The 13,704-nt window shown below is 48.6% G+C and overlaps 1 protein-coding gene across 2 annotated transcripts in view; it reads left to right on the top strand.

Moving 5' to 3' along the window:
- Cldn10 (claudin 10) overlaps positions 1 to 13,704 on the top strand; it is an 84,103-nt gene that overhangs the window by 45,749 nt on the left and 24,650 nt on the right. The window contains exon 1 of one of the 2 annotated variants that reach the window (XM_048341175.1): positions 8,055 to 8,307. The exons of the other annotated variant lie outside the window; for it this stretch is intronic. Within the exon in view, the coding sequence (XP_048197132.1) occupies positions 8,088 to 8,307 (220 nt within the window). The 5' untranslated portion in view covers positions 8,055 to 8,087. Of the gene's footprint in view, positions 1 to 8,054; positions 8,308 to 13,704 lie in introns of those variants that run through there. 2 annotated transcript variants of the gene reach the window in all.

Raw genomic sequence — 13,704 nt, 5'->3', positions numbered from 1 at the left:
GGAAGGGAGGGAGGGAGGGAGGAAGGGAGGGAGGAAGGGAGGAAGGAAAGGAGGAAGGAAGGGAGGAAGGGAGGAAGGGAGGGAGGGAGGGAGGGAGGAAGGAAGGAAGGAAGAAAGGAAGGAAGGAAGAAAGGAAAGGAGGGAGGAAGGGAGGGAGGGAGGGAGGGAGGAGGAAGGAGGAAGGAAGGAGGAAGGAAGAAAGGGAGGGAGGAAGGGAGGGAGGGAGGAAGGGAGGGAAGGAAAGGAGGAAGGAAGAAAGGAAGGGAGGAAGGGAGGGAGGGAGGGAGGGAGGAGGAAGGAAGGGAGGGAGGGAGGAAGGAAGGAAGGAAGGAAGGAAGGAAGGAAGGAAGGAAGGAAGGAAGGAAAGAAGGGAGGGAGGGAGGGAGGGAGGAAGGAAGGGAGGGAGGGAGGGAGGAAGGGAGGGAGGGAGGGAGGGAGGGAGGGAGGGAGGCAGGCAGGGAGGGAGGGAGGGAGGGAGGGAGGGAGGCAGGCAGGGAGGGAGGGAGGGAGGGAGGGAGGGAGGAAGGAAGGAAGGAAGAAAGGAAGGAAGGAAGAAAGGAAAGGAGGGAGGAAGGGAGGGAGGGAGGGAGGGAGGAAGGAAGGAGGAAGGAAGAAAGGGAGGGAGGAAGGGAGGGAGGGAGGAAGGGAGGGAAGGAAAGGAGGAAGGAAGAAAGGAAGGGAGGAAGGGAGGGAGGGAGGGAGGGAGGGAGGGAGGGAGGAAGGAAGGGAGGGAGGGAGGAAGGAAGGAAGGAAGGAAGGAAGGAAGGAAAGAAGGGAGGGAGGGAGGGAGGGAGGAAGGAAGGGAGGGAGGGAGGGAGGAAGGGAGGGAGGGAGGGAGGGAGGGAGGGAGGCAGGCAGGGAGGGAGGGAGGGAGGGAGGGAGGGAGGGAGGGAGGGAGGGAGGAAGGGAGGAAGGGAGGGAGGGAGGGAGGGAGGAAGGAAGGAAGGAAGAAAGGAAGGAAGGAAGAAAGGAAAGGAGGGAGGAAGGGAGGGAGGGAGGGAGGGAGGAAGGAAGGAGGAAGGAAGAAAGGGAGGGAGGAAGGGAGGGAGGGAGGAAGGGAGGGAAGGAAAGGAGGAAGGAAGAAAGGAAGGGAGGAAGGGAGGGAGGGAGGGAGGGAGGGAGGAAGGAAGGAAGGAAGGAAAGGAAGGAAGGAAGAAAGGAAGGTAGGAAGGGAGGGAGGGAAGGAGGGAGGGAGGGAGGGAGGAAGGAAGGGAGGGAGGGAGGAAGGAAGGAAGGAAGGAAGGAAGGAAGGAAGGAAGGAAGGAAAGAAGGGAGGGAGGGAGGGAGGGAGGAAGGAAGGAAGGAAGGAAGGAAAGGAAGGAAGGAAGAAAGGAAGGTAGGAAGGGAGGGAGGGAAGGAGGGAGGGAGGGAGGGAGGAAGGAAGGGAGGGAGGGAGGAAGGAAGGAAGGAAGGAAGGAAGGAAGGAAGGAAGGAAGGAAGGAAGGAAAGAAGGGAGGGAGGGAGGGAGGGAGGAAGGAGGAGGGAGGGAGGGAGGGAGGGAGGGAGGGAGGGAGGGAGGGAGGGAGGGAGGGAGGGAGGGAGGGAGGGAGGGAGGGAGGGAGGGAGGGAGGGAAGATGACCCTCTCTCCACATATCTTGATCCCTGTTCTCATCAACATTTCTCTTTAGGACATATGTGATCTAGTCTAGATGTTTTTCTTACCTTGTTCCTGTGTCTCCCATGAAAAGCAGAGCTTCAATCAGGCAGGGGGGTGTCTGTTTTGTTTGCCATATTCGGTGTGTGGAAGGCTGCTTGGCACTCCAGGCTTCCTGTATGCTAGTCAAACTCTGATTAATACTTCTTTTACAGAAAATGTAACTGTAGAGTTTTAAAGAGACACAGACACATGAAAATGCATAAGCAAACTGAATAGTGTCCATCACTTGTTGAACATTGACCCCATTCCTGAATTTTATATAAACGCATTGTCTCTAATCCTTACAATATCATTAAAAGAAGCTGGTGTGTGTGTTTTTTTTTCAATCCCTGCTTTATAGTTTTGAGCGAAATGAGGTGACCTGCCTAAGGCTACACAGAGCTAGAACTTTCTTTCATGTTCCTCGACTGTCCATGACATCTCACCCAATTTCACTAGTAGATAGAACCACTATTTGTCACATCTCTAATTTTAAGAAGAGAAAATAAGACCATGTGTACAGGTGTTTAAACATTTTCTCCATGCACTCCTGCAAAGATCTGTAAATACACCACCATTCCTTTAGACAGAGCAAAGGAAGGAAACAGAAAAATAAGGCAGCAAGGGCACAAAGGGAAACGTGTGGCTTTTCTCCATGGCGATACTGTCTGCGAATGGTCAGACTTTCAGAGTTGGAAATGGTTTTGGAGGCAATCCATCAAAACTCTTTGTTTTACAAATGAGAAAGCTGTAACTCTGAGAAATAAAATGACTTGCCCCAAATCACAAAGATTTATTTCCTTACTGCTCCAACCTGGGTACACAGGTCAATTTACTGCTCATTCAATGTTTATTGACCAACAAATGCACCCAATCCCTAGGCAAGCTTGCAAGTTTTCAGTATCCGAGCATGAGAACACTGAGAGTCCATTCAGGCTGGAAAGATATCACCAAGACAGACATGGGCTGCTAGAATCCCAGACCTCGCTTCCTCAGGGCCTCAAGAGGAATCTAGAAGGTGCCCCCAAACTCAAAATTGCAAGTGAGTGGGTTGGTTCCAAACAAATGCATGAAAAAAAAGCACAAGGGAAATGGCATCAACTTGTAATAAGTCCATGGAAATGTTCTGATGTGGACAAATGACAAAATAAGGCAACTGTGTATATTTATGATTTGAAGTTCTGCATAGACATTTATAGACATACATATCTATACACACATATTTTTTATGAACAGGATCATTCATAAGAGTGAGTGTTCATTCCCTAACTACTCCTATCTCTGTCGTTTTCATGCTAAGTAGATTACAAATATCATACAACTCACATAGAGATTGAGATAACCCAACCACAGCAGGGAAAAATGGAAGGGAAAAAAAAGAACCCAGATAGGCTATTTTTATATCTTGGTTTCGGCATTAATGTCTTAGGTTAAGTGGTGTAACATTATTTGGCTCCTAGGCAGTTGTTTTTCCTAGATAATATTGTATTTATCCGGACTTCAGTTTCCTCTCAGCTGATCAGTAGCTTGCCACCGCTGTGGAATCGAGGAAGGTGCTGATGATACTGAAACCTAATTTGATGCTTAGAAAATCTTTGAGTGGTTGAAAGGCACACCTGCGTGGCTTGGCAGGGCGCTTGCATCTCAAGTGAAGAAATTCTGCAAATCTCCTGTCCAGTTGGCTAAACTGGTTCTCACTCCTATTGAACAACCCTGGGGTGGGGGTGGGGAGTCCTCTATTTTTCCTTAATGACCATAATCATGCCCAAGAAATAACTTCCAGTGTTAAGATGAACAGGGTAGCATATTTCAGGGGCATTATACATCTGCAGGTAGAAACCAAAAAAAGTCTGTAAATTTATAAGTCGTAATTTTCATAGTGGAAAAGTTTCGCAAATTTTCTGTAAATAAAAACTTAGTGTAAAAGGGGTGTTACTTGGAATATTTTAGAGAAAACAACTTATGCCATGTATTCATTCTTGTGTTTAAATGAAAAAGTCTTTTGTGAATAGTTAAAAAATTTTAGCAAGCTAAATCCTAAAGAAAACAAGGAAGCATTTATCGGTTGAAAGGTACTTTCTTCAACTCAGTTTGTAGATGAACTGCAAATGTTATTTGGGACTGCATAATCTTAAAGAGAAGCATGTCATTTACCTATTATTTTTTGCTAAAAAACACACAAACAAAACAAAAAACCAGGGCTGGGAATATGGCCTAGTGGCAAGAGTGCTTGTCTTGTACACATGAAGCCCTGGGTTCAATTCCTCAGCACCACATATCTAGAAAACAGCCAGAAGTGGTGTTGTGGCTCAAGTGGCAGAGTGCTAGCCTTGAGCAAAAAGAAGCCAGGGACAGTGCTCAGGCCCTGAGTCCAAGGCCCAGGACTGGCAATAAATAAATAAATAGCACAACCAACTTCTATTTAGTCAGCTTTCATTTTCTGGACATTCCTGAGCATATTGTAATGCCTTAGGAAATTGAATTGAAAGCCTAAGATATAAAACATTCTCAAATAAAGGCTTAGAGTATGACATGATCTTCTTTAGATATTTAAAAAAATGATTATTTTCCATTCTTTGGATAGGTACTTGTAGGTTCTAAAATATAGACTTTTACAGTACATATGCAATGAAGAAAAAGAAAAGAATTTAGCACTGTCTCACCTCATACAAAGGACAAAAGATTCAATTTGTTTCTTTCTTTTTTTTTTTTTTTTGCCAGTCCTTGGCTTTGAACTCAGGGCCTGAGCACTGTCCCTGGCTTCTTTTGGCTCAAGGCTAGCACTCTAATGATTGAGCCACAGTGCACTTCCGGCATTTTCTATATATGTGGTGCTGAGGAATCGAACCCAGGGCTTCATGAATGCAAGGCAAGCATTTAACCACTAAAGCTATACTCCCTGCCCCAGGCCTGATTACCCTTGTCTGTGTTATTTGGCAAAGGAAGTAAAGTGCTGTCATCCAGGTCATCATCTGTGGGTTGTTTGTGACATTTCCAACCCTGTTTCAGGTTACAACGGTGTCTTACAATCTCTGCAGCAACAGGATGTTTCTTATTTTGAAGTTTTCAATGAAGAAAGTAATGTACTTTCTCCCCTTAATTCTCACCATTAACGATGCCAAATTAACTGTGTGAGCATGAGCACCACTTCCAGTCAGTAAGGCTGAGGCCGTTGTCCAGGCTAGGCATAATAATAATAATGGGAATAATAATAATAATAATGAGAATAATGCTACAAGGCCACCTGGAGCTTGGCTTCCTTCTCCATGAATGACATTCTTTCTTGGGGTTCCAATCAGGAATCCAGAATTCGTTTGTTTGTTCTGGAAGTGATGTTACAGTGGTGATTGGGGATTCTTTTCTTTCCTTTCCTTTCCTTTCCTTTCCTTCCTTCCTTCCTTCCTTCCTTCCTTCCTTCCTTCCTTCCTTCCTTCCTTCCTTCTTCTTCCTTCCTTCTTCCTTCCTTCTTCCTTCCTTCCTTCCTTCCTTCTTCCTTCTTCCTTCCTTCTTCTTCCTTCCCTTTCCTTTTCTTTCTTCCTTCCTTCTTCCTTCCTTCCTTTCCTTCCTTCCTAAGTAGAAAAGGCAGAGTTCTGTATTATATGTTACATCAACTTCTGGTGACTAGTCTAGGAACCGACACCACTCTGCACAGTCCTTTCTTTAAAACAGTGTATCTTTGGATCCAAACAATGCAAATTCATGAACGAGCTAGCTGGTGAGTTAGTCCTAAAAGTCACAATCCTAAGCATTCTGGATCCAAAAGCAAGTACATATTTTGTCTTTAAAACAACACAAGGAATTGTTAACACAGTCAGGAAGTACCTACGTTGAATAGATACAAACTCATAGCAAAAAGAAGTAAGTCCAAAAGAGAAAAACACAATGCCGGGGCTGGGGATATGGCCTAGTGGCAAGAGTGCTTGCCTCATATACATGAGGCCCTGGGTTCAATTCCCCAGCACCACATATACAGAAAATGGCCAGAACCGGCACTGTGGCTCAAGTGGCAGAGTGCTAGCCTTGAGCAAAAAGAAGCCAGGGACAGTGCTCAGGCCCTGAGTCCAGCCCCAGGACTGGCCAAAAAAAAAAAAAAAAGAAAGAAAAGAAAAACATAATGCCAACTCTGTATAACACTTGATATTTAGGAAACGCCATAACTAATATCTAATGGCTTTTTGCTTTCCGTGTAGAAAGTTGGATCCAAAAGGGACATAGAGTTCAGAAAGAAAGATGGGTGAGAAATAAGAGTGGAACTATCCTGGGGGACAAGAAACCAGACTAAAAAGGAAATAAAATAGAGGACGCTGCAGCTACCAATTGAAGAGGATTGTTATGAACCGCTGGGAAGCTGACAAGGAAAACACCCACATTTTGTGAACTAAAGTGACACCCAGGGCTGGGGATATGGCCTAGTGGCAAGAGTGCTTGCTTCAGAATAAATAAATAAATAAAAAGTGACACCCAGGCTACATTGGAAACAAGGGCAGCCCAAGAGGGCGACTGCAAGCAAACCACACCCCCATTCCCACAGCCAGGAGACCTTCAAGTGTTCACTAACACCCTCCATCCCTTCCAGCAGGACCGCAGCCTCCAGGGTGCAGTTTACAGAACTAGGGTAGCAGTTAAAGAGAGACAGATTTGAAGCTAGTATGGAGAACAGGTTTGCCCAAAGGGCTGTCCAAACAAAACAAAACAGCCAGGCACTGATGGCTCACACCTGTAATCCTCGCCATTCAGGAGGCTGAGATCTGAGGATCATGATCTGAAGCCAGACTGGGTAGGAAAGTCCCTGAGAGTCTTATCTCCAAAAAGCTGGAAGTGGAGGCGTGGCTCAAGTGGTAAAGTGTTAGCCTTGATCAAAAAAGTTCAAGCCCAGGACACACACACACACACACACACTCTCTCTCTCTCTCTCTCTCGCTCGCACACACACACACACACACACACACACACAGCATCTGAATATTATTCTAGAAACAGGAAACATATTGAGTGGAATGTGTCTCAGTAGCTTCCAAGGCCAACCTCCAAAGCCAACAGCATCCTTCCCCTCGATACCCCTCTACCTGGAGGATGCTGTTGGCCAACGTCCTGTCTCCACTGTCACCTGGTTTCCCTCTGCGCTCTTATGGTTGCTTTGGGTGGTTGTTTTGTATGCATCCTGGGGCTTGATCTTGCCTTGTTAGCTCAAGGCCATCACTTTGCCACTGAAGCCAACCTCCACTTCTGGCTTCTTGGTGGTTAATTAGACGTTTCTGCCCCAGCTGGCTTCAACTCACAATCCATGGATCTCAGCTCCCGAGTAGAAGAATTATAGTCATAAGCGACACAGATGTACATCTTTTTGTTTGTTTGTTTGTGGTGACGGAGGTGGCTCATGCCTGTAATTCTAGCCATACAGGAAACCGAGGTCTGGATGACCCAGAATCAAAGCCAGCCCAAGCAGAAAAGTCTCGGCGACTTTATCTCCAGTTAACCACCAAGATGCCAGACTGAAGGCATGACTCAAGTGGTACAGACTAGCTAGGAGCAAGAAAACCTAGAGCCCCAAGTTCTGGTTGTAAGCCCCAGTACTGGCATGCACACACATGCACACACACACACACACACACATATACAGGACCACAAAATGTCCCTTCACAAAGATCATGAAAAGCTCGCAACTGGCTTTTAGGTAGCAGACTGCCCTGTATGTTTGAGGCCTTGGGTGAGGGTTGGCAAGAAGTGAATGCCGAAAGGTCACACACACAGCAGGACCTGCGAGCCCTGTTAAGTAGACAAATAGTCATCCTATAATGAAGCCAGAGTGTGTGTGTGTGTGTGTGTGTGTGTCTGTGTGTGTGTCAGCCTCTGAGGCTGGGGTTGGTGACCTCGGGGCTGGAAGCACACCCTGATCTTTATTTGCCTTCAGAGGGCAGCGAGGAGATGCAGGAATGAATGGGTTTATTCTTCAATTAGGCACCAAAGGTGGAAGTTGTTTAAAAAAAAATAATAAAAATAAAAAGAGCCAAGATGGGTCTGAGCCAAGCCTGCCTGCGGTGACGGCTCCCCCTTCGCACACACGGGCTCCCCGAATCGGGAGTGCGGGGGGGGGGGGGACAGGGGACTGACTCGCTCCCTCCCTCACCGCCCCCCCCCCCCAACTGACACACCAGGCTCACCCAGAGTGAGCGCCCCGGGACCCGACCACGGCGAAGGGGGTGGAGCCCAGGTGCGGCGTGGGGGGGGGGGAGGGGGAGGGGCCGCGCGCGCCCCCTGGCGTCGGGCCGCCCCATCTGCAGCCTCTGGGAGGGGTGGTGGTCGTATCGGGGCGTGGCCTGCCGGTGGGCGTGGCCCGCGCGTCCGGGGCGGGGCTGGGGGCGGAGCCTGGCCGGCCCGGGTATCCGGCGGGGGGTCGCGGCGCACGCCAGGGAGATCCCCGACGGCGGTGAGCGCGGCGGCGGCGGCGGCATGGCGAGCACGGCCTCGGAGATCGTCGCTTTCATGGTCTCCATCTCCGGCTGGGTGCTGGTGTCGTCCACGCTGCCCACCGACTACTGGAAGGTGTCCACCATCGACGGCACGGTCATCACCACCGCCACCTTTTTCGCCAACCTCTGGAAGACGTGCGTCACCGACTCCACCGGCGTGGCCAACTGCAAGGACTTCCCCTCCATGCTGGCTCTGGACGGTCAGCATCCCTGCCCCACCCCACTCCCGGGGACCCCAGGGACCCCCGGCCCGGCCCCCGTTCCCCGGCCCCCGGCCCTCCCCCCGTGACCCCCGCGACCCCCCTCCAAGGCCCGCCCCGCTGCCCACAGGGACCCAAGGGTGCTGGGGCCCCGCGGCCCCCCGACCCCCTGGCCGGGCACAGGACAGGAGGGAGGGAGGGGGACACTCGACCGGTGAGACCGGTGATTCCCGGGGGTCAGGGTGCTTCTGAGACTCCGCAATGTGGGGCTCAGGGGTGGTGGTTGTTCCTGGCCCTTCGAGGTCTGTCCTCCTGTCCGTCGGGGACTGATAAATCTCGGGGTTCACCCTGCCAGGACTTGTCTCCCCTCTCCCCACCTCACCCCCAAAGCCGGTTCTGGCCCTAATGGTATCATGGAGCACCAGGAATCCCTGCCTAGACCTGGCTTTAAACCATCGCCTTAGAAGCTTCTCAAGTAGACTCAGGCGGAGGGTAACATATTGTAGGGTTTTGTGGTTTTCCTTGAAGTCCATCTACAATCTGCCCCCCGTTTAGGATTTCGTCCTTCCTTGCCCTTGCCAGATGAGTGTACCCAGGGGCATTGTCCCCTCCAGACTTGAATGGGAGACAAAGCACACCCGCCAGCCTCGTGCAGGAAGGGGGGAGGGCGTGCACCCCTGTCTTGTAGGGGTCCAGCCTCATCATTCTGCATAGCAAGGTTTGATGGTTTTTGCATTCTATACACAGATGAATTAATATATATGTATTTATATATGTATAAATAGGTAGGTGCATGCGTGGGTATGCACGTGCAGGGTTTGTGTGTGTGTGTGTGTGTGTGTGTGTGTGTGTGTGCATGAGGTTTGTGTGTGGCTGTTTAGTTTCTAGAGGACAGAGGATGACAGCTCCAGACACAATGATGGTGCAAGTTCTGGGCTACTTTCTTCCAGGATTTCACCTATAGCAATCTGCAACTTCCTTAGAAGTAGACAGAAACTTTGGAGTCATTTGCATTATCTCTAGATGTGAAGTGGGTTTCTATATGATTGCCCTCACTCTTTTTATTCGCATAGCTGGCTAACTAAAAGAAGATTTGACTCTCCTTAAGACAGTGCTTGCCATGGAAAGTGAACTTATTCAACATGCGGCTGGAGGGAACTTGGTCTGAGGAACTATGTGCCTGACTTTACAAGGGTAGGGACTGGGTCCTGCAAGTGTGAAAGAAATAGCCAGAACACTGTCCATTCCCGTGCATTAGGGCTGAATTTCCTGTACCCAGCAAAGCACACATCCAGGTAGATGAACAGGCAAGCTCTTGTTTCTGAAGTTTACTTTGGGGAACACAGGAGTGGTAGTTTCTGTCCTAGGCTCATTCTTCTGTTTGTGACTGTGTTGTGTCCTCGGATAGCATGCCAATTAGATATGCTTCCTTCTATGGGACAGACAGGGGACAGGGAAGAAGCGACAGCTCTAAAGGCTCCTGGCGATTTTTAAATGCAGGGTAGTGGAGTTTCCCCTCCCAGTGCCTCCTTGGGGGTGGGGGGTCCTGATTTGGGCAGATGGAGTGGTGAGGACATAGAGCTCACTTACCATGCTGCACTGCAGTAGAGCAGAGAGGGACATTTGTACAACTTCACCTTGCAAGATGGGTGTGCTCAGGTGATTAGTAAATGATTTTAAAACATGAACATATGCCTTGCAATTTCTTTTTAATGCTGGATATTGAATCTATTGCCTTAGTCAAGCTAAACAAGTGTTCTTCCATTTGAGCTAAGACCTAGGGGCTTGAACTCAGGGCCTGGGCACTGTCCCTGGGCTTCTTTGACTCAAAGCCACTGCTTTACTGCTTTGAGCCACAGAGCCACTTCCAGTTTGTAGCTGGTTAACTGGAGATAAGTGTCTCCCAGACTCATCCTTCTGAGTAGCTAGTTTACAGTCAGGAGCCACTAGCACTGGGCTTCTTTTAGTTCTTAAGATAGGGCTTCACCACTCCCACTACCCAGGTTAGTCTTCAAATCACAAGTTTCCTGCTCTGACTCCCGAGTATCTGGGATTACAGGCATGCACCACCATGCCAACCTGCAATGTTTTAAAATCAATACTGTCTTTCCAAGTTGGTACAGAAAGGAAGAGCTCCTTTGTAGCCCCTTTGCATACTATTTATTAGTCTGGACAAACTGGTTCATTTAACCATTCACCCACTGTGGACATTGGACCCTCTCCAGCTCTTTCCTATTAGTGCTTTATTGAAATTCTGTACTCACCTCTTGGTGCACACGTGGACTTCTATGAACTATTCCACTGGACAGTGGTCTAGCCAGAGGCAGGACATGCATTTTAATGTTGGGTTCCACTGCCAAATTGCATTCCACCAAGAGTGAGAGCTGGCCTTCTTCATTCTCACACCTCTTCATCCAGCATGGCAGGAGACAGTGACTCAGGAACCCCGTTCATGGGCATTTCCTGATTCCTGGTGATTTTGACTACCTTACCATGCAGTGGCCATTTCTTTTTTTCTCTCCTTTGTGAATTGTTCATCCCTAGCTTATGCTCATGGTTTTGTTGGTTCTTCCTGGTTAATCCTTGATAGGTTGTCATCTCAGACCATTTCTTAACTGTATGATATTCTCCTTTACTCTTTAAGTCCAGCTGTTGGCCATTTGTGATTTGTCCATATTTATCTATCTTTTCCTTGATAATGCTAGCTTTCAGGTCTCAGAGGCCATTTCCTACTTTCCTAATTCTAATGAAGAGTATTTTCTGTGTCTCCTAGAAGTGGGTGTCACCTCTCTACATTTCCACATGCAAAGGCACTGTTTCCCTCGCCTGCAAATAGAACTTGGCAGGGCAGAGAATCTCTGTTTATCCTCTCCCAGCTCTGTTCCTAGGATAGGTGCCTCTGCTGTGTGGGGGTCCTCACTTTGGCTTTGAGGTGGTGGGAAAAGCCAGTGTTCTATGGACTGTCACTGCCGCTGCAGACCCAAGCAGCCCAGTCCTTCCCCTAGGGCTGGTACAAGCTCTGGACTGGAAAGAGGCTCCAAGAAGGAAGAGGGAAGGCTCATGACACTTGTTGACTTGTATCAGGTGGAAGATCAAACCTCTTGGCTGCCACTCATGGAGTTCTTATCTGGATTTCCTATATGAGATCAAAGTTCTTCTTTTGTATGCTCAGAAGACATGAATACCAATCCATTTTCCCTATGAGGAGAAGGAGGTCTAGCAAAGCTAAATGTCAGGACTGAGGGTGATGCTTACATTTCTGCCTAGAATGGAGGTCAGCATTGTGGAGAGGAAGCTCTGAGGAGCAGCTGCTGGCTCATGGTGCTCATCCTGGCAAGTTGGACCTGCTGTCCCTTTTTTGCAGATGGGAAACAGACCTGGAGAGATTATTGATGTAATCAAGGGCCTGCTGTAGATAAATTGAAGCACTGGAGATGAAATTGGAGCTGCTGTCTTCCCCCATCCCACCTTCTTTCAAAAAGATGTGCAGAAAACACACCAAGCTACTCATTTAAAGAAAGCTCAGCCAGGCCTCAGTGGTTGGTGCCTGCAATACTAGCTACTCAGTAGCCTGAGATCTGAGGATTGTGGTTCAAAGTCAGCCCCTACAGGAAAGTCTGTGAGACTCTTATCTCCAATCAATCACAGAAAAAGCCAGAAGTGGCGCTGTGGCTCAAGTGGTAGAGCACTAGCCTTGAACAAAAGGAGCTCAGAGGGGCTGGGGATATGGCCTAGTGGCAAGAGTGCTTGCCTCGTATACATGAGGCCCTAGGTTCGATTCCCCAGCACCACATATACAGAAAATGGCCAGAAGTGGCACTGTGGCTCAAGTGGCAGAGTGCTAGCCTTGAGCAAGAAGAAGCCAAGGACAGTGCTCAGGCCCTGAGTCCAAGCCCCAGGACTGGCCACAAAAAAAAAAAAGGAGCTCAGAGACAGCACCCAGGCCCAAAGTTCAAGTCACAGGACTGGAGGAGAGGCAGAGGAAAGAAGGGAGGGAGAGAAGAAGGAAAGAAAGGAAGAAAGGAAGAAAAGAGAAAAAAGCAAACTCATTTTCCTCCCTTACTCCCTTGAAATCCAGGCACTATCTGTGGTGTCCTTCCTCCACCAGGTGGGTGATTTCATTGTTGCTGGTTTGCCATTGAAAATCTGGAAGCATTATTTGGAAAAACATGATCAGGGACACCTTGAAGGTCTCCAGGGATATCATTCATTCCTGTAACGCTGCTATTTGGAAATTTCACAGTTGAGTTATCTTTACCCAGATTCCTTTCAAAGTACCACTTGAACTTCAGCTGCATATCGCTTCCAGCCAGGTTGCATTTATGATATATATTTTTTGTGAGTGGGAATTGTAAGGTTTATTAAAGTAGGTTGCCTTTCGATAAAGAAGGACGCCATGTGATATTCAAGCACGAATGAAAAGTTTTTCCCTGCTGGCCTTTGGCCAAGGTGTTGCATGGCCAGAGAGAAGTGGTGAACTTCCCCCCACCCCCCCACCCCGCACCAGGCCCTGCCTTACCTAGGGCAAGGGCAGGGGGGGTGTGGCCAGGTGGATTAGGATGTGACCTCAGGGAAAGTAACTTCCTGGAGGTCTGCTGGTTACCCAGGTAACTGGGTGGAGACTTAACCAGGTGGGGGGCATCTGTGCTGAGTGGCTCCTTGGGTGGACCTTACCTTCCAGTCTTTTAAAATTATGGAAAAGTACTAAGACTCCCTGGCTGCTTCCTGCTGGCAAGGGGCGTCGACGTTAGGGGTAAAAGGCAGAGACGTGGCCCCTCTGGGAGAAGGCAAGCAGCAGCTGTCCCTTGGTGGTAGACACCAGTCCTTGAATGTAGCCTGGAAGAAGTCTCAGGAGGAAGGGGCTGGACAATAACAAAATACTAAGAAAGCACACAAAAGGCAAAAGGAAATGTTTATGGCAGAAAATTAAAAATTGGATGACTTGCCTGGTTCTTATACATTCCAGTCTGTCCTCCTGTCCAGTTAGACATTAGACAGGTATGATCATTAGATGGACATGCTAGTATTTCTTGCTCCCCCGGCTCTGATTAATTTTGAAAGGGCGAGTGTAAAGCAACTCCATTTAGGATGTGACATTATTCTCCTCTTACTCCTCTCCATGATCCATTGTTCCCTGAACTGCCGAGTCCCAGGAGTCTAGGTGTTGGCCCCAGTTGGCATTCACAGGAGTTTGAACTCAAGGCCTGGGCACTGTCCCTGAGTACTTTGATGGTTACTTGCGAGATGGGAGTTTTAGAGGGATTTTTCTGCCAGACTGGCTTTGAACTGCAAGCGAATGAGTCTTTGCCACAAAAGCCCGTTTTCATTCCCAATTAAAGCAATTCTAGACCAAGAGGACTAGAACTTACCTACATCTTTTCAAGAATATTTGCCAGA

The sequence above is a fragment of the Perognathus longimembris genome, chromosome 3 (genome assembly GCF_023159225.1).
Source record: "Perognathus longimembris pacificus isolate PPM17 chromosome 3, ASM2315922v1, whole genome shotgun sequence".
In the NCBI taxonomy this organism is placed as follows: domain Eukaryota; kingdom Metazoa; phylum Chordata; class Mammalia; order Rodentia; family Heteromyidae; genus Perognathus; species Perognathus longimembris.
The sequence above is the reverse complement of the archived record's forward strand: the minus strand, read 5'-3'. Positions and strand labels throughout refer to the sequence as shown.